The sequence below is a fragment of the Cucurbita moschata genome, unplaced genomic scaffold, assembly GCF_002738365.1.
Source record: "Cucurbita moschata cultivar Rifu unplaced genomic scaffold, Cmos_1.0 Cmo_Scf00011, whole genome shotgun sequence".
Lineage (NCBI taxonomy): Eukaryota > Viridiplantae > Streptophyta > Magnoliopsida > Cucurbitales > Cucurbitaceae > Cucurbita > Cucurbita moschata.
This window is the reverse complement of record NW_019268527.1, coordinates 2,266,676-2,292,763: the sequence shown is the minus strand read 5'-3', so window position 1 is coordinate 2,292,763 and position 26,088 is coordinate 2,266,676. Positions and strand designations below refer to the sequence as shown.

Below are 26,088 nucleotides of genomic sequence, written 5' to 3'. Positions count from 1 at the left end.
TTCGATCTATATTTTTTTCATTCGTTAAACGGGTTGGAATAGAGATTTTTTGCCCCGCTCAAAATCCCGTCTTACCTCATCTCGCTTCACTTAGAAAATAATATTTTTTTAAGTACGAAAGACGGTATGAATATCAAAATTTGAGTCTATTCGACGTTATATCATATTTTTACTTATAACATATTATTGAATTTTTACAATGTTTTGCTATATTTTCGATAGAAATTATTAAAAAATAAAAATTTATTTAAATATATATATATAACAAAATGAAATATAATTTGTGGAAGTCGGGAATTTCCACATAAATTAATGGAGAATTTCACGGAAATGAAAACTGAAATAGGAAGCGAGAACGGAGACGGAAGGCTTCTTCGTCCCCTCTTCGTAGATGTCTCTAAGTACATCAGGTACCCGTCAACGTCAGCGTTAATTTTAAGTCAAACTTGACTATATAATATTATAATTATTATACATATATATATATATATATATATATATATATATATATATATATATATATATATATATATATATATATATGAAAGAAAAAACTAATAATTTGGGATTGGCTGAGAATGTGGAGGGGCAAAATGGTCATTTTGCATAACAAAAACCAACCGGCCGTTGAGAGAAGGAAGCAGAAATCGACGACAAAAATGTCAGCGTTTAATGAAGGGCGGCAGATGGTTAAAAGTCAAGGACAAGATCCGGGTACACAAAGCTTATCGTGAAAGCGGGTGCAGACGATTATACCTCCGACAGGCGGGCAACCAACCATATTCTGTTTTTTTTTCCTTTTTTGTTTAAATTGTCTGTTTCCGACATGTCACGCTGACGTGTCCTCTTCACCGACTATTATAGCCTCCAATTCCACTCTTGTGGGTCCCACATTCTTCCACTATTTATACTCTTCCTCCCATTGGTGGAGATTATTAAATTATTATTTTCAATAAAGTATTATTTTTAGATTTATCATTCATGCCCACCCGATATTGTCCGTTTCAAAGTGTTATGTATTATCATCAACCTCATAATTTTAAAACGTGTCTGTTAGGGAGAGATTGTCACACCTTTATAAGTAATGTTTTGTTCATCTCTCCAACCGATGTATGATCTCACAATCCACCCCCCTTGTAGACCAGCGTCTCCGTTGGTACACTACTCGATGTCTGACTCTAATACCATTTGTTAATAGTACAACTACTGCTAGTAGATATTTTATGTTTTGGTCCGTTATAAATCGCTGTCAGCCTTACGGTTTTAAAACACGTCTACTAGAGAGAGGTTTCTACACCCTTATAACAAATGTTTAGTTTCCCTCTCCAATCGATATGGGATCTCATAATCCACTCCCCAGGGCCAGCGTCCTCACTGGCACATCATCTAATGTCTGACTTTAATATCATTGTAACAGCCTAAACCCACCACTAGTAAATATTGTTCACTTTTGCTCATTACGTATCGCCATAAGAGGTTTCCACCTCGATAAAGTTCACAACACAATTTAATCTAACCAACCTATCAAAATTAGTCGGGTTGTCGAGTTATATGAACACCTTTAACTTAAAAATATTGTAACTTATTATAGTAATGATAGAAATCGAAAGTGTTCATATCAAACTAAATATCTATCGAACAACACACGATGAACAATTGTTGTTCTGTAAGGAGAACAAGCTCCCGAGAGCAGTTGACTTTCTCGACCCCTCAAATATTCAACAAGCATAAGTTTCTATTATCGAAATTTGTGTTATGGTCCATCGACCCATACTTAATGATGTATATATAAGACGGTTTATTAACACACAAATATTAATAAAAAAATAAATATATTTAAACTTTGTATTTTGTTTTAAAAAAATATATCTTTTCTTTTAAAAACAATGCGTTTAAACTTAAAAAAAAAATTAATATTGTCATTGGCAGAGCTGCAATGTCTGGTTCTAATACCATTTGTAACAATTCAAGGCCACCGCTAACAAATATTTTTCATTTTAACCCGTTATATATCATCATTAGCTTTACAATTTTTAAAACGCCTCTACTATGGAGATATTTCCACGCCCTTATAAGAAATGTATTGTTCTTGTCTCCGAAGGACGTGAGATCTCACAAACACCTTTCAATTTTTTAAAAAAACACCCTTACCATTAGTACCATGTTTAAATAATATCCACGAAAATTTTAAAAGTAACATTAACACTTTTGACCTTTATAAAAAAAAAAAAAAAAAAAAAAAAAAANAAAAAAATATATATATATATATATATATATATATATATATATATATATATATGTTACCGGCTATCTACACCTTATATTATCTTTAATTTTTTTTACTAAAAATTTAAGGGTATTAGTGTTATTTTTTTAAATTTTACGAGTATTTTTCAAATTAAGTTAAAATTAATATTAAAAAATTAAAATTCATAATATTTTTATTAATTAGAGTAATAATTATATGTGATAGGGAATTAAATTGAAGGGATTATATTCAAGAATAAAAAAGACCCATAAGTTTAAAAATGGATTTTAAATTAAAAACATAATTTAAAGTGCATTTTAAATTAAAAACAAAATTAAATTATATATTTAAAGTGTATTTTAATGTTTTTTAAATTAAAAAAAGTATATGTATTAAAGTAAAACATAGAAGACAACTTACCTAAATTGTATGTCCAATTTGGTGGGTTTTTTTTTTTTTTAATAATAATAACAATATAAATAAAATTATATTTATTTTTTTGTTTACAATAATATTTTATTAACAAGTTAACGGTTCGGGCCCACGGGCCGTGATCTGGCCCATTCCTAATCGGCCCAAAAAATTGAAGGTCTAAATGTGGGATTCTCAATCAACAACCCAACAACCCATCAACCCGTGTAGCTCTTCATGCCCTTTATGAATGATCGAGCATGCCCGTAACAATCTAAGTCCACTGCTAGCAGATACTATTACGTATCGCTGTCAGTATCACGATTTTAAAATGCGTCTACGAGGAAGAGGTTTTCACACTCTTATAATGAATACTTAGTTTCTCTGTCCAATTGATGTGAGATCTAACAATCCACCTCTCTTGGATGCTTAGCGTCCTCTCTAGCATACCGTTCGGTGTTTGTTCTGATACTATTTGTAATAGTACAAGCCCACCGCTAATAGATATTGTTCGCTTTGACCAATTATGTATCACTGTCAGTCTCACGATTTTAAAATGCGTCTACTATGGAGAGAGTCTAGTCTTACTCCGACCAACATCTCGCATTATTCAGTGACTAACTCTGATATCATTTGTAACAGCATAAGCCCACCGCTAATAGATATTGTTCACTTTGGCCCATTACGTATCGCCGTCGGCCAAAGGGCTTTTAAAACCTTGAGAGAAAGCTCATAAAAAAAAAAACTCAAAGAAGACGATATATATTAGCGGTGAGTTTAGGTTATTACAATACCCTCGTAACGGCTTCATCTCAAGGCTTTTAAAACGCGTCTGTTAAGGGAGGTTTTCACACTCAATTTCTTCAATTCCCTCTCTGACCGATTTGGGATCTCACAATCCACCTCTCTTGATACCCCAACGTTCTTGATGGTACACTGCTTGGTACCTAGCTCTGATACCAACTGTAGCGATCGGACTTTTCGTACACAGAATAAACTCATTAGGCATTAATCCGTCCCTCATCACGTCCAAAAAGTCTCCTTAGCATTAGATCTTTAGTTACTCAAAAGATACGAACAACAGCCCCTATAGCTCAGTGGTAGAGCGTCAGTCTTGTAAACTGAAGGTCTGTAGTTCGATCCTGCATGGGGGCATTTTTTTTATCCCTTTTTCTTGTAAAAACAATATCTCGAACTCTGATTGGTTAACAATCCTACAAGCACTTATCTCCCTCCTCATTCTAGAGAGAGAGAAGAACACCAGCTCAGTTTGTTTTAAGGTAAGGAGGCAAAGCCATGTCACCAACAAAAACATCAAACATTTGTGTCAATGTTCTTGAATTCATAGCTTAGAAATCTGCTTTTAGCCATAACAATGGAATTCTTATTCATATCAGATCAACCCCAGAAACAATCCACAACAAAAACACCATTATTGTCACACCCAACAAATTCTAAGAATACAATTCAAATTCTTCAGAAAAAACAGAGGTCTTACAGACACAGATTGCAGCTTCCATGGATGAAGATCAAGGTTCAGAATCGCCTCCAATGGCGGCCACCGATTTAAACAAGCTCATTCCGACCAAAACCCAGAGCTCCGATTCCAGCTCATCCCAGCTCTGTTCCTGTTCTTCTTGTTCTGTTTTCGAATCCGACCAAATAAACTCTAAAATGAAATTCCATGGATGAAGATCAAGGTTCAGAATCGTCTCCAATGGCCGCCACTGCTTCAAACAAGCTCATTCCGACCAAAAACCAGAGCTCCGATTCCAGCTCTGTTCTGTTCTTCTTGTTCTGTTTTCTCATCCGACCAAAAAAACTCTAGAAAATTCAAATTCTAAAATGAAATTCGACCTAAGAATTGTGATTCCGAGTAAATTCCGACTAAAATTACGTTATAGCTGCACACAACAAAGTGATTGACACACAGATATTCATACAAAATACGATGAATTCGGATAGTTTCTAGGATTATCTCAACGACAGTCGTCTTCCCGCCGGCCGGCACCGCCGCCACCGGACAAGGACGCCAGTAAATTCAGATGACCCGGAAGGTAATTCCCAACTCTTGCTGCCGATGCTTCTCTAATCGGCTGTTGCTGTTGAGCAAACAACGACGCCGGCTGAGAAATCCTCTGTTCCGCGGCGGCGGCAGCCGCGAAACTCCACACCTGCCCGTAATCCGGTCTGGCCGGAATCGCCCAGTACCCACTCGGACCCACTCCCAACCCATCGTCAGTACCGCCGTCGTCGTCGGCTCTGACACGCTTCCCGAGAATGAACGGCTGGGGGCGAGAGAGGGAGAGAGTGGAAGTAGTGGAAGAGAGAGAGGCGGAGCTGCCATTTCCTCTGACGGAGAGAGAGATGGAAGAGAAATTAGCGGGAGTAGTGCCGGTGCCGGTGGCAGCAATAATGGAAGGCTCTGCTTGACGGAGGAGCCACTCGATGGTTTGGCCATCGGATTTATGACCAAGTTCACGAGTCAGCTGGAAGACACGAGCGGCGCAGATTATGGGCATACGGATGCGACGGCCACGGCCGTCCACCTTGCTGTGGCGGTCCTTGGAAGGGGGCTTTTTAACGGCGAGGGCTCCGTTGGAAGAGGGCTGGTTTTTGTGGGTGTCGATGGCGGCGCCATTAGAGCTGTCGGCAGTTTCAGAATTTGACATGAAGAAGAAGAAGAAGAAGGTGTAGAGCTTAGAAGGAGGCGTTAATGGCGGTAATGACGGCCATGGCTGATGGCAGAGAGGAAGGAAGGAAGAGGAGAGGGGTAATTTGGGAAGAGAAGAAGACTAATGATTGAGAGAAGCAGGAGCTGGTGGAGACAGGAGGAGGGCACATGGGTGGTGGGGTCCACTCTTCATATCCCCACAGCTCATACTCTCTCTCTCTTTGTCTCTTGCAAATACCCCACTCTCTTTATTCGGCGCTTTACCCCCACGCGCTTAATATGTTAGGTTAAATTTGTAAATACTTACTGTGGTTCATGGGTTGGATTGGTTCGATCCGGTTAGGTTGCGACGTTTTTAGACTTAACTCTTTATTCAAGGTATACCGTGACAACGACCACAACCATGAAGCAGTAGAAGCTTAAGGATCGACAAGTCTTAGTGTTGATCCAGTTGACGTTGTTTAGAAACGTGACATTCAACATAATCAAGGAAAAGACGACGTCATACCTGATCAAATAAGTACGAAAAATTGTTGACTATGAACAAGGTGTATTTGATGCAGAGATTGTTCAATCTACATATGTCTGAAAGTGGGATGAAATCAAACCATTGATTTTGATGTCATCTTTCTCCGAGTCGTGGGATATTGTTATTGCCGCGATCACTCGAGGACCTGAAAAACTGAAGTTCGATGAAATTCAAAGATAAAGCGCTAGGGTGAGCTTCTTAAGTTGTGGCGGTAGGCACGTGGATGTTTCTACTTGACTTTATTACGCAGTCAGCGAGTGGAATCCACGCGTCATCGTAAAAACCGACACGTGGCGCACTGTTTTGGTAATTTTTCAATTCCCAGGTAATTAATCGCAATAACTTGTATATATTTTTTTTCAACAATTTAAAATAAAAATAAAAATAAATTTACAGCTCAAAATAAGAAACGAACTTTACAGTTTAATTCCAGCGTTTTCAAAAGGATAAAGTGAAATTTTAAAATAAAAATAAAAAAGAAATAAAGTCAATAAAATTTAATAATTTATTTGTTATAATAGTTATAACTAAAGGGCAAAATTGTAAATTCATCAGCTGCATCATCATGTGGATAAGATGGCAATTTATTAAGAAAACCTAATATATAAAACAAGTAATTGAAGAAAATATATTTTTGAAAAATAAATAAATATTATGATATAGCATTTTGTAATAAATGATATAATTAAATTAATTAATACAAAATAACACGTTAAAATTCAGGGGTAAAAATGTAAATTTTTAAACACAAAGGTATTTTTTAAAAATAAATAAATAAATCAAATGTAAATTTTGTTTAATATTTTAAATATCATATATAAGTTTTATTAGAATAAACTATGTATATTTAATATTTTTATTCCATAAAAATAGTTAATATAAAAAAACTAAAATATTACATCTCGGTAAAAAAAAATTTAATCGCTTTATAAAAACAAAATTTGAAAATTTGAAAATTTGAAAATAATATTAAATATTTAGAATTTAGAATCGTTATTTGCATATTGGCCCCAAAAGATGGGGGGAGAAAGCAAATAAGGAGGTTTTGGAGGGGTTTGAAGAAAAATTAGGAAATAAAATTTTGTCATCATTACCCGGAAAACCGATGGTACTTGGGGCAACAAAATCCCGTGTAACGCGGGGTGTAAAGGGAATTCCAAGTCTTCAAATAATTTTTAATAAATAAATTAATGTCGTGGCTTGGTCTCTTTTTGGATTAATTAATGATTAATAATTGATTAATATTTTGTTTTTTTATTAACCACTACAATATATTTATTCTATTATTTTAATGTCACACGGCGATTTTTGAGGATTCTGTTGTTCATACTTTTGTACCTTTTTTTTTATTTTTTTATTTAATAAATGATAAATCTTTCTTATATTAAAATTGGGAGAAACCCGAGCTCATCACTAGCAGATTTTGTCTAATGCTTCTAGCAAGGGAAACCCTTTTAAAGGGTGTTTTGTTCGGGCCAGCGTCCTCGTGACACTCGTTTCTTTCTCCAATCGACGTGGGACCTCCACTGGTCCCACCAAATCCATTCTCTTTGGGGCCCAACATTCTTACTAGCACACCGCCTCGTGTCTACCCCTTTCGGAGAACAGTGGGAAGATTGACACATCATTCGATGTCTGGCTCTGATACTGTTTTTAACAACCCAATCTCACCACTAGTAGATATGGTTCTCTTTGGGCTTGCTCGAATACCATTTGTAACAGCTTAACCTCACCGCTAGTAGATATTGTTCTATTTCAAAGTTTTATTTCGAGCTTTCTTTCGATGCTTTAAAATGCGTTTTGTGTTTTGTTCTCCTCCATAACCAATGTAGAACATCACAATCCACCCTCCCTTCAGGGTCCACCGTCCTCGTGGCACTCGTTCCTTTCTCCAATCGATGTGGGACCCCCACCGATCCCACCAAATCCTCTCCATTTGGGGGTTAGTGTCCTTACTAGAACACCACCTCGTATCTACCCCCCTTCGAGGAACAGTGAGAAGGTTGACACATCGTCCAGTGTCGGGCTCTAATACCATTTGTAATGCCCTAAGCCCACCACTAGTAGATATTACCTTCTTTGAAATTTTCCTTTCAGACTTCCTCTCAATGCTTTAAAACTTATCTGCTCGGGGAAGGTTTTCACACCTTATAAAAAAGAGTGTTTTGTTCTCCTCCCCAACCAATGTGGAACATCACAGGTTAGGTTATTAGGTCATACGAACACCCATAATTTCGACATGTTATACTATTCGTTCAACGTTTTAGTGTTTTTATTTTATTTTATTTTAATTTCAAGAATAATTTTGAATATATATTTTTTTAAATGAAGGAAAAAATTTAAAGGTATTTTAATAATTTTCCAATTATTTTTTTTGTAAATTTGGAAAGAGGTAATTTATTTTGTTGAGTGGGGCAAAAATGTAATTGCAATTATTTGTGGATTAGGCGAGGGAGTTTGATCTGACATCCAACAAACACACAGCGAATGGCGTCTTTAAATTTGAAATTACGACAACCGACAGCTCCATTCCCACGTCGTACAAAGTCCGACATGTCGTACACCATTAGATTTATAACCACGTGCTTCTTTCTCTCTTTTTTAACTCAAGATAATAAAAACAATATGGATAAGGAATAAATTAAAGCGTACACTCTGATACCAAATGATATGAAATCAACCTAAGAAAAAACTCTGATACTAAATGATAGGTAGGATTCAGATTACGCGTTGTTCATCGAATATCTCAAGACAAAAATACTTGTTTAAGATTCGAATAACTTAACAAGCAAGATCGATCACGTCTAACTCGAATGATTCGAAAAATATAATTTAAACTACCTATAATTGCAAAGAAACGAGCTCTTGGCGAAAGAAAGAGGTAAGAAAAATATCTCGATTATCTTGTTGATCAGATGTCGTAAGACAATAACACTAGATTGAGATTCGAATCACTCCATAAGAAAGATCGATCATGTCAAATTTGAATGATTCTAACCATGCAATCTAAACGACATAAAATTGGAAAAAAATGAAAAAAAAAATATTTTTACTATTTTTTTTTAAAGTATGAGTTTATATAGTCTCAAAATCAAAATGAAAACCAGTGTTCTCAGTATTTTTTTAATATTTTTAAATTAAATTATTTTTAAAAAGCACACAAATTACATTAAATAAACTCGGCCCATTGGGCCGTTATATGTTTGTTGGGCCCAATTTAGTAATGACTTGGCCCAATATGGCGACAATTAGAAGATCGAACTCTCATCACCGGACAGACTCCCTTCTGCAGACTTCCGAGCATCGGAGCTCTGCGACTACGGGCAGCGCCGTTTTCCTACATTTTCACCGGCTGATCTGTTCGTAATCTACGACGATCCGGGGAGAATTTTTTTTTTTCTAGGTAGGCTTTAGCTTTGCGATCAACATGAACACAACCCTAATTCTTCTCCATTTCTTCAACGATTATTGTAACCCTTAATTAGCGCTTCGATTTTGTTTTTCTTCCTCCATTGTATGTGAACTCTGATTCATGTCTGTTTTCTTGTTTTTTTAGGTCTTGAATGTTTTCCTGGGATTGCTTACTCGTTCTATTTTCAGGTGGTTTTTAACTTATACATTACAATGACTCGAGTTTACATTGGTAATCTGGATCCACGCGTTTCAGAGAGGGATCTTGAAGATGAATTTCGAATGTTCGGTGTTCTTAGGAGGTGATTTCCGTTTGAAATTAGAGGCAGCCTTCATATATATGTCTTAAATTGAAACATTTTGGACGAGATATTTACCGAATCGGTTGAAATGGGAAATATTCATGGGTTCTTTCTGTATTGTACATAGTTTTTTTATGGCGCTAAGCTATCTATCCATGGCGTTTTCACATGGCCAAAGTTAGATATTCTGGCACTGGGCAGGGGATGAAGAAAGCCTTACTCATTGAATTTCATAGTGTTTGTTCTTAATCTGAGTACTATTGAAGTTGGCTGGTTTCAGCCTGTCAGCAATGGGAGTTCAGTAGTTGGGCTTTGCTTTTTACTTAAGACCCTTATCTTCCTTCTCGTCAGTACTATTTGTTTATGAAACTGAGACAAACTCTTTGAGATATGTCCTCTAAAGTTTGCTGATGGCTATCCTTGAGATCGGTGGAGCCAATGTGCATGCCTCATATATTACCTCGACAGAATGCCAGATGTTCTACGGTCTATTTCGTTGGTAGAATGGAAAGAATTAGGCGAAGAGGGACCAGTGGGTAATGAATGGGAAGATCGAAAAGTTGGAAGAAAAAAGGAATTTTTGGTTAGACGTATGGAATTAGCTAAGCATTTTATTCGAACAAATATAGAACCCGAATGGATGGTTTTATGTCTATTACCTGTTCTTCCTCCCGAGTTGAGTCTGATCATTCAGATATGCTTCATGGACATTTATTTCGTAATTGCATATAAACTATTAAGATGAGCTAGCTTTAATTTGAAAGAATATATATGTTCCCTTGTTTCTTGGTCTTAAGCTGCATTCTGAATTATTGGTCTTTGAATAAAATAATGCAGTGTGTGGGTTGCTAGAAGGCCTCCAGGATATGCATTTATTGAGTTTGATGATCGCAGGGATGCTCTAGATGCAATACAGGCATTGGATGGTCAGTTTTAAAATATATTTCTTGTACTTGTTGCTATCAAGTTGTGCCTTTCATTCCTTCTATCAAATGATATTTGTTTTCATATGTATATATATGCAGCCTTTTCTTGTATTATCAATCTACTTTCATTACGTATTTTTTCCTCAGCTTTATCTGCCATCTAGTTTTCATTGGCGCAGTGAACTAAAAATTTATAATAGATCTAGTTTAATATCAACGTGACCGCAAAACTGAACTAAATCTTGGAAATTATAGTCGATCCTTAATCCAAGTCAAATGTGATCGTTTTCTGTAAGTTCCTAGGGCTTATAGGATGACCCCTTATCCTTCATTCTTATTTTTATTTCCTTGAGTTAAGTCTATCTTATCTTTTATGTGTGATTTTTTTGGGTTCTTATAATAGGGAAAAATGGTTGGCGTGTGGAGCTTTCTCACAACTCCAAAGGCGGGGGAGGTGGTGGTGGTGGTCGTTGTGGCCGTGGTGGTGGTGGTGGTGGTGGTGGTGATGATTTGAAATGTTATGAATGTGGTGAACCTGGTCATTTTGCTCGAGAGTGTCGTTCCCGTGGGGGCTCACGAGGCATTGGAGGTGGCTTGCGTCGTAGTCCTTCTCCTCGGCGCCGCAGGAGTCCAAGTTATGAAAGATATGGTCGCAGGTGCATCAAAGCTTTGTTTGTGTTTTTAAACACACCGAGTTATCTAAACCAACAAGTGGTTTCATATAAAGTTTAGGTTTTGATGTTTTATCACACTTTTACCTTTTCCCTTTTCCATGTAGGAGTAACAGTCCTCGTGGTAAAAGATCTCCACGACGTCGCAGCATTACACCTCCTAAGCGTGGTCGAAGCTACAGCAGATCTCCTCCACTCCGTCATGCTCGCCATGCTTCACCTTATGCTAACGGGTATGCCTTATTCCTAATAAATGAAAACTATTCACTAAAACTAACTTAATTGCCTTAATTGGGTGTTTTTGTTCACATTAGCCTTCGGTAATTATTGGGAATTAGTGCAGTAGACCAAAGCTATCTTTGGGGCCTATTACGTCTCCCAAAATTAAGTGTGAAATGACTCTCTACTACTAATTAATGTCAACACATACTTGATTGAGCAATATATTCCATAACTTCTTTAGATACAAATGCATCCATCTTAGAGCTGCATGATTATCATTATCGCAGAGATTGATCCTGGAATCAAGGATGATGCTGTGCTGGTAGAACTTAGATGATGGTGTTTCTGCTATACTGTAGTTCTATTAGGAATTGTGGAATGAGGCGGAATCATGTAGTTAAGTTCGTCTTTGACAATTGGTTCTCTTTGAAACCTGGATTTGGATGGATGTCTACCAAGTGTTTTAAGCCACCAAATGGCGTTCTGTCTGGAACCGTTTTGTGTTGGCTCTCTTCTAGACCCGCTGAAACTCGGAGGTCGCGTTCTTGCTTTCAAAATGATATCTATTCCCTAGAATTTTATACATACCTCTCTCTATATGTTTATTAGTGTTTCTTTTTCATTGGATGTCCCCAAAGATTTATCTGTTGGCTGTTTTTTTTTTTTTTTTGAGGTGTGATTTTCGGCATAAATCGCATCGTTACTCAGCTACCTGCATCTTTATGCATCACGGTTCTCAATATCTGCTCTGCTCCTCAATCATCTTCTTGTTACTGCAACTGGTTGCATGCTGTTTGTATTGCACTCTTACTGCAAGAAGGCTGCCTATATAGTTAATCCTTTTTAGCTGGTTGAAGACGATGAAGCTGTTTTCTTGTGATTTTCTGCTCATCATCTTCTTGTCTTCAATTGCATGCACGTAGCTATCGTGAGCGATTCTACTCGTTTTATAACATTGGCATCTTGTGAGCTTCAACTTGTTTCTTGCTTCCACAACTTCTGCCTTGCTCCTTCAATTGCACTTCATAAGTTGGAGACCAACCTCCAGTGATTTGCTTTTAGATGGTGAGGCAGCTATCTTCTTGGTTCCCGGCTCTGTTGTATGTTTAACCCTCATTTGTTCTTGGTTAGAAGGTCGAGGTGGGAATTGGAATGCTTATTCATATTCTTTGACTGTCTGTTCTTTGTTCTTTGCGTACATAAACTTGCCAAACTGACATAAACAAAGCAGACATAAGAAACATTGTTATTTTGGATCATTTATCTGTTTGGTTTTGGATATCGTGTAAGTTTTAATTTTAATTTGTTCTTGATGTTCTAATATGTATTGTTGTTTACATCATTGGGAGTTCAACAACAACCCAAATTTTGTTCTGAAAAAGAGTGAATTCAGTTTGTAGAAACTTGAATATCTGTTAACATTATCTTGAATAACTCAAATTTTGAATCTGAACATTGCACATTTTCTTGAGTTATAGAAAATTCTAAGATGATCTGAAGCGTTCATTCCTACTAGTATTTGCTCGAGTCTTGGTAAGCATTATAAATGTTCGATAAGATCCAATTTGTACCGTTTATGCTCTTGGGAAGCGTTATAATAACTTGGTAAGTGTTAATAAGTGCTAAAATCACTCTTAGAATTTTAAGCTATTTTGACCAACGAAAGGTTTGAACGCATCCTGGTAAGTTATGCATCGATGTTAGAGAGCGGAAGGGGAGGAGCATGTTGTTAAGAATCAAGATGATGAAATGAAGTGAGACATTGCTTTTGAAGGACTTGAGACTCAAGTGATGCATATGACCGGTAAAGTTGCATTGGACATGAAATGAAGCACATGAAATGAAGTTTGATTGAGGATAAAAGAACCGATCGTTGTGGTCGAACTCTATTATGGATTTCTGACCACATTCTTCATAGGACCCTCTTATCTCTTTCTTCTCCGAGCTCGGGTTAGGAAAGAAGGAACCGAGAAGAAAGTATTAGCAACAAGTTTTATTACGGGGTATCTTTTGTTTCATTTCTTCTGGAACAATCACAAACACTTTTTTTTATTATGGATCTACGCTTTCCATAAGGTTCAAAGAAGTCATAAGAGCAAAAAAGTATATTGAAACTTGAGACTTGAGTTCTACTTAATGTTGATGATGATCTAGTGTTAAGTCATAGCTCACCACGATCGGGTGTGCAACACATGCTTCATATAGTTCATTGATTCGAAGACATTAGTCGAAAATGAAAAGGGAACTGCCCCGTTTAGGGAAAGAAACCAGCTCAAACATAGAACCAGCTAAATATAATTATTTAGGCATTTAGGCTGTTCATTCAACCTAGAACATCCAATGTCCTTACAATGAAAAACAGGTGGAAAATTGTGGGGAAAAACAAGAGCTATTTCTACCATTCATAAAACTTGAATAATAAACTTTATGACGATGATCATAACAAAAGGCAGCTATAATTCTAACTCAGACGACATCATCATGGGACTCTTAATTTAAGCCAGATGGTTCAGGACGAAAGATGGTGCTCAATTAGCTTTTGAATCGATGATCTTCTTTGCAAATGAAGGCAAGCAGAAAGCTGCTGAATGAATCTGAAGATGTAAACAAGAGAAGCTTTAGTTCAAGTTAGATGGAAGGACGCTGTGAATATAGGCAAGTTTGAAGGGTGACAACGGAGCCCACCTCGGAGTTGTAAAACTTAAGCGGATTGTTTGGGGTATCGATGCCGTTCACCTCTACTGGGTTGACTGGATGCTTGAAATCAACAGGAGGTCCCTCGGTCGAGCAGAGCATAAACCCGATCACTCCGCTGAAACATCAACCAGATTTGTGTTTAGAGAAAATACATTCGAGACGGAGAACAAACGCGTTAGAAATCCCACAAACTGTTCTCTTTTAGTGTAAGTTCTATGACTGATTGAATATAAACCAAGAGAGAGTGTCTACCGCACTCGACGGTTGATAGGCCGAGCGAGGGAGTATCAATCAAGAGTGACTGTCTATCGCACTCGACGGTTGATAGGCCAAGCGAGGGAGTATCGAACTAGAGTGACTGTCTATCGCACTCTATGGTTGATAGGCCAAGCGAGGGAGTATCGAACTAGAGTGACTGTCTATCGCACTCTATGGTTGATAGGCCAAGCGAGGGAGTATCAAACAAGAGTGACTGTCTATCACACTTGACAGTTGCTAGGCCAAGCGAGGGAGTATCGAACAAGGGAGACTGTCTATCACACTCAACAGTTGATAGGCCAAGCGAGGGAGTATCGAACAAGGGAGACTGTCTATCACACTCAACAGTTGATAGGCCGAGCGAGGGAATATCAAACAAAAGTGACTGTGTATCACACTCAACGGTTGATTGGCCGAGCGAGGCAATATCAAACAAGAGTGACTGTCTATCACACTCAACGGTTGATTGGCCGAGCGAGGCAATATCAAACAAGAGTGACAGTCTATCACACTCGACGCTTGATAGGCCGAGCGAGGGAGTATCAAACAAGAGTGACTGTCTATCACGCTCGACAGTTGCTAGGCCAAGCGAGGGAGTATCAAACAAGAGTGACTGTCTATCACACTCGGACAGTTGCTAGGCCAACTGAGGGAGTATCAAACAAGGGTGACTGTCTATCACCCTCGACGGTTTGAAAGGCCAAGCGAGGTGTCAATCACCCTCGACGGTTTGAAAGGCCAAGCGAGGTGTCAATCACCCTCGACGGTTTGAAAGGCCAAGCGAGGTGTCAATCACCCTCGACGGTTTGAAAGGCCAAGCGAGGTGTCTACCGCACTCGATGGTTGATAGGCCGAGCGAGGGAATATCAAATCGTTAAGTGTGTGTACCTTGGATATGTAGGAACAGTAGTCCAAGCATAGTTGACAGAGCCTTTGAATACTTGGCGGCAGTTTGTTACAATGTCTTCAATGATTTTCATGTGAAGCCAAATGCTCTCTGCCTGAGTACACACGACACCTCCCGGTCGAAGAGCTTTGGCGACCGAGGCAAAAAAAGGCTTCTCGAAAAGCTCTTGTGCAGGACCTGTAAAATTACGAACGATTTTCAATCTCAAAAAATCCAGCATATAAATCCATGTTTCTCTTCAAATGAAACAGAGATGTAATTACCAATAGGATCAGATGAGTCCACTATAACAGCATCATAAGTGCCTTCAGGAACAGCCTTCAGAAATGCAACGCCTGCAACACACGAAGCACACCGACAAATGCAATTGAGCTATTAAACGAAAAGAGAAGGTCGTGGGGGAGCTGATGAGAAAATGATCGATCATATACCATCACCGACGTGAAGTGTGACACGAGGATCCTCGTACCCAATAGCTACGCGAGGGAAAAATTCTTTGGAAACCTGCAAAAGTAGAGGCAGGCAATAGTATTCAATCATAAATCAGAAGAGGTTCCTAAGATACGAGCGCCTCGAGTATCTTTATATCATGTTCATACTCGTAAAATCCAAATAACCGATAGTCGCAAAAAGCTACTACTTACATCAACTACCATCTTGTCGATTTCACAGATATCTATCTTCTCAACAGACGAATGGCGAGCTACCTCTCGCAAGACACCGCCATCTCCTCCACCAATAACTAGAACCTGATAACAGCAACTCAGTGAGAAAACAAGAAAACACCAACCAACATGATACTCAAAAATCCTAATCTCATGTGAGTGTTCGAACAAAAAACTACGTTCAAACATAGCCAACATGAACATAGTTTGACGGTTAAAACACATTATCTAATGGATTTTTCCGTTCTAGTACTCCATCCAAGAGTTATCAGTATTTATCAAATCTATTCCTACCTAACAGAACACGATTGGATCAAATGACAAAGACATTATTGAGAAAAAGATGGCTTTTAGATTCATGTAACAAGATAAAGGTGGCCATGAAATAGGGATTAAGTGGTAGAGTCGTGACAACACCAGTTTCTTCCATATTTTGGACCTTAGCTCCATGAAACAATATACTACTTCCGAAACATGGAAGAATTGAAATCTTAGATCAAAACATTATGTATGGATGATATGAACTGCCTAAACAAGATTCTTGAACAATGAACAACTAGAGTTATTACGCATGCTAGATGAAATGTTTATTGTTACTTGTTACAGTAACGAATCATTGGTTTAATTGAATAACTAAATAAAACAGGTAGACCCTTCTCTTCGGTTGAGAGATCTTCTCCATTGAAAGATCTCCTATATAAATAATACACGTTCTAGTTCAACGAGCCTAATTCTATAACTTATGACTCCAAATGCACTAAGAAATTAACCTTTTTGGGGTTTGGAATTGAGCAAAGTGGAAGGTGAGTGATCATCTCTTGGTAAGCACATTCATCTCTCTCTGTTAGCTGAATCACTCCATCCAAGACCAGAACCTTCCCATAAGTTGATGACTGCAGGGCACATAAACTCCATCAAGATCAAAATCCACAGTACAAAGGTACAATACAACACAAAATCAACCCTAAAATAAGAACACCTGAAAAACCATAACATTCTGGTAATCAGATTTCCCTTGGAACAGAATCTTTTCCACCTTCAAGGAGTGCGCCTCTCCTGCAAACATCAAACAATATGATTTTCACAACCGGATTCTATGTTCATCATCTAACAAAATCCATCAGCCAAACACGATCGAAATTATGAGAATTAGGGATTAGTGACACGAAAAAAGAGACAAAAACTCACCCGGCCACATTTGGCTGATTTCAGAAAACCATCCAGGAATCACAGAGGAAATACCGTCGGACTCTGAGGCGGAGACCCCATTTTCCAGTTTCTTCGCCGCCGCCGCCGCCGCCGCCATAACAACCCCTCTTTCGAATCCCAAAACCCCAAATCCGCTTTGAAGGGGGAAGTGAGTGCTTCTCGCTATGAGGCGTTTGGATGCGAGCACTAAGCGAAACGAGCCGATTCTTTCTCCATTTATATAATTGCAAAAAAGTTCCGTGAAAGGATTCGCTTTAAAGATAAGAACAAATTCTCGCCTCGATTTATGTTCTTGATTTTTCATCATGTTTTTGTATGGCTACCGAATATTATATCTTTTTTAAACCCTAAAAAATACATGGATATTAACCCAATTATCGTTTGGTAGGGTGTACATTCAACTCAACAATCCGAATCAACTTAACCCAACTGGGTTGGATTGGATTAGCTTCTCGGATTGGTTTGGGTTCATTTTTCTAAACCCGAACCCAATGAATTGTATTGAGTAAATTCTCGACCTTTGAAAAATATTTAAGAGGTCGATCGACATGTTATAAGCTGATGTATTTTGTATTTTCAATTATATATTAAAAATAGATGTTTTTAAAAAATTACAAGTTCGTTAACGCAATATTGTCAATGTAAACGTTGACCCATTCGGATACGTCCAAAAGTTTAAATTTTTATCTAAAAAATTAAATTTTGTAAACAAATTCGACAATTTTTTAAATAATATAATAAATTAAAGACTTAATGAACGAAAAAAAATTAAAATTTTAGAGATTAATGAACGAAAAAAAAATTAAAATTTTAGAGATTTATTATCGTTCAAAGTTCCGATCCTAACTGGATCTTCATATAAAAGGTGTAAAATTAAAATTATAGCTTAATTATTAAATTTTTAATTGATTTTTTTTAAAAGAAAATTATTTTAAAAAGATTGTGAAAATAATCTTCATAAAAATATAAATTGAAATTTTATTTCTCTCTCATACACAATGACACGTCAGCCCTATTTTCAAAAATTGGTATGACAATGACCTATCAAAATTTTTTGTTTTGTTTTGTTTTTTTTTTTACATTGCAAAAAAAATATTGTGGAATTCCTCGAGCCCATCAAACACGACTACTCGAAAGCTCGAATCAATTTGGACTTGTTTAAAATATATAGAATGCCTTGATCATCACCTGACCGAACAATGCACGATAGTCGAAGATAATTGAAGGTGGGAGCCTATTTGATCGAACAAACCTACATGTCCTATCACGTAAGATATGAGATATGTATCGAGAGAAAGTGATATAAATATGAGGGTCAACCTCGAAACAAAGGTACTTAATCCTTTACTTGTACTGACTTAGGTATCATGGCGTGTTGGACGTAGCACGGTACCGATGCTTGAATTATTCTCTTGTTAGTTCACAAATCGTCACTCGACGCTGTCCTAAGATTGAGTAGGTTCATTGACTAGAATCTAGTGCCAACATTTGGTGTTGTTGGCTATTTTTGCACGGTCAAAACTCCGACAAGGCGTGAGGAGACAATGCGCTAGTCAGTGCAACTAGCAACCATATCGAAGATCTCGAGCAGGTTCCTCCACTGAAAAAGTAAAAGTCTCGAAAAACCATTACCCTTGACCAATCAGATGTAGGCCACAGACAACAAGGTGGTCATCCTCTAGTACTCGATGGTAGAGGTCGGGAAACGAGCAATGACCTACTAGCTCTTTTTGTTCAAAATTTAGAAGGGACGTTTTAACGGAATAACCTAAAATATTTAACCTAAATGATAATTGGCAAATATTTAAAAAAAAAATAATTTTATAACTATTAAAACCTTAGGTTGTTGGAAAACAAATTTAGAAACTCATAATTTCAATTAAAATAAAGATTCTAAAATTAAACCAAATAATAAGATAACAAATCTGGAATTTAATCAAAACTATATAATATAATTTCATTTATCATTTTCCATATGTGACAAGATATTCCCTTTCCTTAAAGCATATAATATAAAATAATTTATCAAACTTTTTCTGAATTTTTCCACTTTATTTGATACTAAATAAATTGTATTCTTATTTGTACTTTTATTCTTATAATTAAAAAATAAAATAAAAACGCATATATTCTTATGCTAAAACGAAAAGGCACAATGATCGGAAATATCGTTCTTCACATGGCTCAAAATAGACTAGTTGATACACGAGATCGAGATATGAAACCCGAGAAGAGTCTGTAATACCTTAATTGGGATTAGAGTTAATGGGTTGGTCACAGGAGTAATGTATTCTCGTGTATCACTGATACTCGAAAACAAAACTAGTCGATACCCTTGAGTTTTTTTCGTGAATTACAAAAAAAAAAAAAAAAAGTTTAATTAGTATTTTAAAATAAATAATAATAATAATAACATTAAATTAGCAATAATTTATTAAAAAATATATATTTTAACTAATTAAATCATTTTAATTAGTTAAATTAATTTATTAATATATAATATAATTAATTATTAAATTTGATTTTTTTTTATTACTTCTATTAAGATTACATAAGATTATAAGAATTAATTTGTTCGGGTCAAACTAACATTCTCGTACATAACCAAACATAAATATCTTTAATATATAATATATTATTTTTGGATATTATTTGTCAAATTGTTAAAGCAGTTGTAAATTATTTTATTAAATAATAGTCCAATCCAATCTAAAATATTTGGATGGGTTGGGTTTGAATTGTTCGAATTATTCGAATTATTTATTAATATATATATATTATCGCAACTTAATATTAAGAAAAATTACCATTTCTAGTTAAATAATAAAAATTAAAAAATTAATTATGAAAATTAAATAAATCTAAAATATATTTTAGTTGATTAACATTAGTTCATTAAATTTTTATTTATTTAAACTCGATCCATTCAGATAAGTTAATAATTCAACCCTAAATTATAAGGTTGGTTCGGGTTGATCGAATTTTTCGAACATCTTTATTTTTAAATAATAAGAAAATTAAAATTTAAAATTTATATTAAACGGCTTAAAGTATTAGACACATTGTGACGTACTTGTTTAATTATTATTATTATTATTATTTATTTTTTTTGTAAAATAAAATTAAAGAAAAAAAAAACAGTCCCCATTATTAGATAATTATTGAATTTGTGACGTCAGCAGATGTGGGCGGCACTATATTTTGATTCTATTTTTAGGTGTGGAAAAAGCAAAGGGACTCTTTCTCTTTGGTCCAAATAAGTCAAAGATTTGCTGTTCTGGTCAACCTTTTTGACCAAATCACTTGAATTTTTGTTCAAAGACAAGAATCATGGCTTGCTTTTGGAGAAATAATAGACTAAAAAACACCTTTTTTTTCCAAATGTTTGTGCAATATCAAGCCCATTTTGATTTCTCAACCAATATGGTCAATCTTGCTAGCTCGGTTCGAGAGTCAAGTTGTGAAATCCCATGTCAATTGGAGAGAGAAATGAGTGCTAGCGTGGACGCTGAGCTTTGAAAGGGGGTGGATTGTGAGAGATCCAAGGTCGGTTGGAAATGAGAACGAAACATTCTTTATAAGGATGTGGAAACCTCCTCTTAGTAGACGTGTTTTAAAAATTAAGAGAGAGCTCGAAAGACAAAACACAAAAAAGACAATATCTGTTAGTAGTGGACTTGAGCTGTTACACAAATATTGCATATTTTATCATAGTTTATTGACGAACACGAACATAGCTCAAAAAACCCAAATGTCCGAATCTCTTAACCCGTCTTCTTATGCTGAAAGAAGCCCAAACAAGAATCTCGGGAGCATAATTGTATTGGGTAGTGATTCTTCGGATAAATCATAGATTCCTGATTCCTGTTGTTTGATTTCCACTCTAGTTGACCTATTAGTATCTTGGAGTTGGTGGTTCGACCTCCTACCCGTATAAGTTTTGAACTAAAATAAGTTATATTGTCTTAACTGTTGAGTTCCGTTCATGGTGACAAAAGGTGTATATAAAATTATATTATATATGATAAATTATTTCAATAAATAATAGTTTTATAATTTGACCAAGAATTGAATCCATTGGGCCCAAGAAAGTATGGTTGGTTTTGGGCTCGTAGGCCCACGTATAAGAGGGGCTTGGGCTTGATTATTGATTCTGGACTGGGCTTTGTAGGCCCATACATAATAGTGGGTTGGGCTTTGTAGGCCCATGTATAATAGTGGGTTGGGCTTTGTAGGCCCATACATAATTGGTTATCTTTGAGTTGATCGGTGGCTGGATCGGCGAACGGCGGTCGTAAAATTCAATTGTTATCTCTTCCTCTGTTTCTGAGTATTTCCGTCGATCACAAGCCATTGCCGGTTTCTCCTCTTTCTTTAGTCGGCGTTCTTTCTGATCGTTCTGAGTGTGAAATTTATCTCGTCGGTTACCTTGCTGTAACATTTGGAGAGCATATTTTCATCCGAGGTTAGGGATTGTCTTGTGTGTAAAAGCATCTGAGTGTGATTTTATCAGTTTAGGTTTATATTTGTATGTTCCTAGCTCTGGATATTGAAATTCTGAAATTCAGCTATTCTTCAACTTGGTGCTGAATTGATTACGACCAAGACAACCAGGGAGGCTTTATAATCTTCTGGAGAAGCTTAGAAAATGGTCAGTAACCTTTTTTTTTCTGCTTGTATCCATGGAATTTTAGGGTTTCAGCACTTTCTTTTGTATGCTGGTTTAGTTTAGTCTATATGTTTTTTCATGTAATTCAAATTGACTTATGTTGACATTATGAATTTGAGAATATTCTATTAAATATGTAGCTCAATTCTTTATCAGCTGCTAATTCTGTGTTGTTATTCGTTCGTTTTCGAATTTTAAAGTTGCTGAAAGGATATCTTGTATTCAAGAATTTTCTGGATCAGCTTATAATTCATTATTGGTGTAGGGGAACTTGATCTTTTCTCTCTCTTGCATGTAATTCTTTGGAATGAACAAGTTGTGAATCGCTGTATTTGTTTCTGCTTTCTTGTAATGCTATTGTTGTTATCTTTTTATTCATTTTGCTATGATGCTTCTTCCTTCAACGGTATGTTAGAGTTTATCTTGAAAACGTGAATTATCTTGCTTATTGATGATTATATTTTTTCTGGGTTTTGTAGGCTACATTGGCCGATTCTTTTCTAGCAGATCTTGATGAACTCTCTGATGAAGACAATTTTCCGGTGAGCAAATGCAGCATTTTACCTTCCTATCGGGAAAGTAAATTCCATAATCATGTTAGTAGTAGTGTGAACCAATCAATAGTTACTGAATGATTACAGGATGAGGAAGATGTTGACGCTGAAAATATGGAAGAGGATATTGATGGAGACCTTGCCGACCTAGAAAGCCTTAATTATGATGATCTTGATAATGTCTCAAAATTGCAGAAATCACAGAGATACAGTGATATAATGCAGGTTAGTTCGCATGAAAGTTTCCCTTATCACTTCGGCATACCTAGTGGCTTTAACGGAAAGGGTTTGGTAAAAGGCCAGTAAATACATTGGAACTCTGTTTTGTCTATTATGCTTACCTTTTGTTGACTAATAAGTTATGGGTTACTATTTAATCATTGGACCTTTTTCTCTGTGATAATTCATTGCTTTTAAATAATGCTATTGGAGTTTTGATGCATTTTCTAATTTACTATTGAAAACCATGTTGTTATTTGAACCACAACTCGTCTTCTTGAAAGGTTAATTTTTATTGCTCATTACATGTTGTATTTCATGATGCTTTATCTCCAAATCATTAAGTTTCTGCAGACTGATATGTTATAGGTTATCGGATTTTACAGAAAGTGGAAGATGCACTGCAGAAGGATTCTAATATTTCAAATCAAGGATTAGTATTGGAAGATGATCCTGAGTACCAACTGATTGTGGAGTGTAATGCTTTGTCGGTGGATATTGAGAATGAAATTATTATTATTCACAATTTTATACGTGATAAATATCGATTGAAATTTCCAGAGCTTGAATCACTTGTGCACCACCCAATTGATTATGCTCGAGTTGTTAAGAAGATTGGCAATGAAATGGATTTGACTCTTGTAGACTTAGAAGGGCTTTTACCCTCTGCTGTCATTATGGTTGTCTCAGTTACAGCATCTACCACAAGTGGCAAGCCACTTCCAGAGGAAATTCTCCAGAAAACAATTGATGCATGTGACCGGGCTCTTGCTTTAGATTCAGCAAAGAAAATGGTTCTTAACTTTGTTGAAAGTAGAATGGGGTATATTGCACCAAATCTTTCAGCCATAGTTGGAAGTGCTGTTGCAGCAAAACTAATGGGAACTGCTGGTGGTCTTGGTTCTTTAGCTAAGATGCCTGCTTGCAATGTCCAGCTTCTTGGTGCGAAGAAAAAGAACCTTGCTGGGTTTTCCACAGCAACTTCACAGTTTCGGGTAGGTTACATTGAGCAAACAGAGATATTCCAATCAACACCTCCCCCTTTGAAGATGCGTGCTTGTCGACTTGTATCTGCAAAATCAACACTTGCAGCACGGGTTGACTCCACCAGGGGCGATCCTACTGGGAAGACTGGAAGAGTTTTTAAAGATGAGATCCTTAAGAAAATTGAGAAGTGGCAAGAACCTCCACCAGCTAAACAACCAAAACCTCTTCCGGTCCCTGATTCTGAACCGAAAAAGAAGAGAGGTGGCCGTCGACTAAGGAAGATGAAGGAAAGGTACTGATATGTTTTCCATCTCTCTAACAATCAAAGGTTTAATTGTTTCACTTTTCGGTTGATCATGGATCAATATGACTTCCCTTGTTAGATATGCAACAACAGAGATGAGGAAGCTAGCCAACAGGATGCAGTTTGGGGTGCCTGAAGAGAGTTCTTTAGGCAAGGCTTTCTTTCAGTTTTATAATAATCTGGATTGGTTAAATTCGTATTCTTGCGTCTGCTTCATTCCATTTACATTAGTATGAGATGCAATGCTGTGCTGTTCGATATGCTTGAGTTGCCAAGTTGTTTGTCTTGTGAACCAGAAAACAGTCGTAATTGCAAGTAATACTACCATAATCATCTTGCGTCTTTCCTCTCTCAGGAATATTGGCATGCCAGAAGTAGTTGTATTTTCATCTGTATTTAGAAGTTTGTTCTGGATGGAATAAGTAATTATTTGAAGCATTCTCCAATAAGATTCTGAATAAAGATTTCACTCTCTTCATCCTTTCATACAACAGGAGATGGATTAGGGGAAGGGTATGGAATGCTTGGTCAGGCTGGGAGTGGCAAGCTGCGTGTGTCAGCTGCTCAGAGCAAGCTTGCCGCAAAAGTTGTTAAGAAGTAAGTCAAGTCATTGAGCTGATATTAATATTTTCATACCCCTGGAAAATATAAAATGAAAAATAGAAGTAGATGAGAAAGAGAAGATACTTGCAGACTAAAATCTGCCCGTTTGCTTTTGTTGATTTATTTTCTCAATTTACTTTTAGGTTCAAGGAAAAACGTTATGGAAGCAGTGGTGCTACGTCCGGCCTGACGTCCAGTTTAGCATTTACACCTGTACAAGTCGGTATTTCTTGCCTTCCCCACCATTTTCTCCTATGTTATCTATGTTCGCCTAGAAAGTAATTGTTTTTTGCATGATACTGCCTGTATACTTAATGTTGAGGTTGTGAGAATTTCATGTTTTCGTTGCAGGGGATTGAGCTGTCGAATCCTCAGGCTCATTTGAATCAATTAGGCGGTGGAACTCAAAGTACCTACTTTTCTGAAACGGGAACATTTTCAAAGATCAGGAAAAACTAAGTCATTATACAGTCATGCATCCTGTTTATGGTCGTGCTGTAACCCTACATAGATATGCCTTACGATGACGCTTTGTAGTGCCCTGTTAAGCGAAAGCCACAGGATTTTTTTTTTTTTTTTGTTTCTATAAGACGAAGGTTATTATTTCCCCTTGTTTTGATTATTTTTCATCATTTTTGGGATTTAAATGACCACTTAAAAAGTGTTAGTCTTTTGGCAGGACTTGATATTATAGTGGTCCGCCTTACACTTTACCTGGTGGTTTTGTCTTTTAGTGGCCCGCCTTACACTTTAAGAAGTTAGTCTCTTAATTATTGCCATCAAATTATAGTTAGTACTTCATCAAAATCTTCTGATTTCCTTGAGGTGAAAATCATCAAAACTTGCACATTCCACTACACCCCTGAGGAAGTTTAGGCTATTGATTTTGTACGAAGTTAAAAGTTAAAAGATCATATACTGTAGTCTTTGATTAGAAGCCCACATCAAGCATCCAAGATATGACCGTCTCTTAATGTATTTTTCATTTCATCAAGGAAGGACAGGGTGCTTTGATTCCTCCGTAGCTGTCAGATCGCATTGATTTTTGGGTTGTTTAAAAAGGTGGTAGGTTCTATTGCAACAGAAGCTTCTGGCCTTGTGTAATTTATTATTTTTAAATTTTCTTTGACAACACCGATCTGGTAGTTGCAGATCAATTCAACTTCTTTATGATGCTTATAAATGTTGTAACTTACAAAAGTTTCATTCTTACAATATTATAAAACTGATATTTCATCTCCATGCAGTTGGTAAGCTCATGGGAGTGAGTAGCCTTTGAGAATTTGGCATCCTTCAAGAAGATTCTAGGAAGTCAAATTCAAAGCTGTGCTAGGATCTCATAGCCAGAGAATCCTTCATTTTAGACGGCTCGGATAAAGCTCTCCTGTATTTCAGTATGTATTCATGTTGGAGTTTTGCTTCTCTATTTAACTATCGACCAGCATCTTTGTCTTTGATGTTCAAAACTTGAAACCATATTCGCATCGCCATCCCCACGTGAGATGTTTCTTGCGTTGTCATTGGCACATCTTTCTAGATAAAGTAATTGCCCTGTCTTTGATTTGTCTAGTGGGATCCAGTTAGTGCATCACTGACGGTGATTTTTTTACTTGCCACATAAA

At 36.5% G+C, this 26,088-nt stretch overlaps 4 protein-coding genes and 1 non-coding gene across 8 annotated transcripts; 3 read left to right on the top strand and 2 right to left on the bottom strand.

The window, feature by feature from the left end:
* The first annotated feature begins 3,742 nt into the window (after positions 1-3,742).
* TRNAT-UGU lies at positions 3,743-3,814 on the top strand. The gene has a single exon. It is a non-coding gene; the product is annotated as a tRNA-Thr (tRNA).
* A 166-nt stretch (positions 3,815-3,980) lies between these two features.
* On the bottom strand, positions 3,981-5,469 carry LOC111450018 (transcription factor TCP7-like). The gene has a single exon (XM_023090151.1). The coding sequence runs from the start codon at positions 5,329-5,331 to the stop codon at positions 4,639-4,641; it is 693 nt and encodes a 230-aa protein (XP_022945919.1). The 5' UTR covers positions 5,332-5,469; the 3' UTR covers positions 3,981-4,638.
* Positions 5,470-9,134: 3,665 nt separating this feature from the next.
* Positions 9,135-12,654, top strand: LOC111449845 (serine/arginine-rich splicing factor RSZ21-like). Of its 3 annotated transcripts, XM_023089923.1 has the most exons (7): positions 9,135-9,265; positions 9,419-9,462; positions 9,530-9,575; positions 10,413-10,501; positions 10,905-11,157; positions 11,280-11,405; positions 11,682-12,654. In XM_023089923.1, exons 2-7 carry the CDS (start codon positions 9,426-9,428, stop codon positions 11,686-11,688), a joined length of 558 nt encoding a protein of 185 aa, XP_022945691.1. In that variant the 5' UTR covers positions 9,135-9,265; positions 9,419-9,425; the 3' UTR covers positions 11,689-12,654. The 3 variants fall into 3 exon arrangements, with proteins under 3 accessions (XP_022945691.1, XP_022945690.1, XP_022945688.1); XM_023089922.1 differs by lacking the exon at positions 9,419-9,462 and having other exon boundaries at positions 9,463-9,575; XM_023089920.1 differs by having other exon boundaries at positions 9,419-9,575.
* Positions 12,655-13,669: 1,015 nt separating this feature from the next.
* Positions 13,670-17,413, bottom strand: LOC111449832 (spermidine synthase-like). The gene is made up of 9 exons (XM_023089889.1): positions 17,110-17,413; positions 16,901-16,977; positions 16,692-16,814; positions 15,901-16,005; positions 15,688-15,760; positions 15,520-15,591; positions 15,238-15,433; positions 14,080-14,206; positions 13,670-13,988 (listed from the first exon to the last, which is right to left on the bottom strand). The coding sequence occupies exons 1-9, from the start codon at positions 17,225-17,227 to the stop codon at positions 13,923-13,925; spliced, it is 957 nt and encodes a 318-aa protein (XP_022945657.1). The 5' UTR covers positions 17,228-17,413; the 3' UTR covers positions 13,670-13,922.
* A 4,000-nt stretch (positions 17,414-21,413) lies between these two features.
* On the top strand, positions 21,414-25,179 carry LOC111449657 (U4/U6 small nuclear ribonucleoprotein Prp31 homolog). 2 transcript variants are annotated; one of them, XM_023089651.1, is made up of 9 exons: positions 21,414-21,595; positions 21,699-21,781; positions 22,279-22,341; positions 22,441-22,578; positions 22,959-23,851; positions 23,943-24,013; positions 24,358-24,460; positions 24,610-24,685; positions 24,818-25,179. In XM_023089651.1, exons 2-9 carry the CDS (start codon positions 21,779-21,781, stop codon positions 24,923-24,925), a joined length of 1,455 nt encoding a protein of 484 aa, XP_022945419.1. In that variant the 5' UTR covers positions 21,414-21,595; positions 21,699-21,778; the 3' UTR covers positions 24,926-25,179. The 2 variants fall into 2 exon arrangements, with proteins under 2 accessions (XP_022945419.1, XP_022945420.1); XM_023089652.1 differs by having other exon boundaries at positions 21,414-21,781.
* The last annotated feature ends 909 nt before the right edge of the window (positions 25,180-26,088 follow it).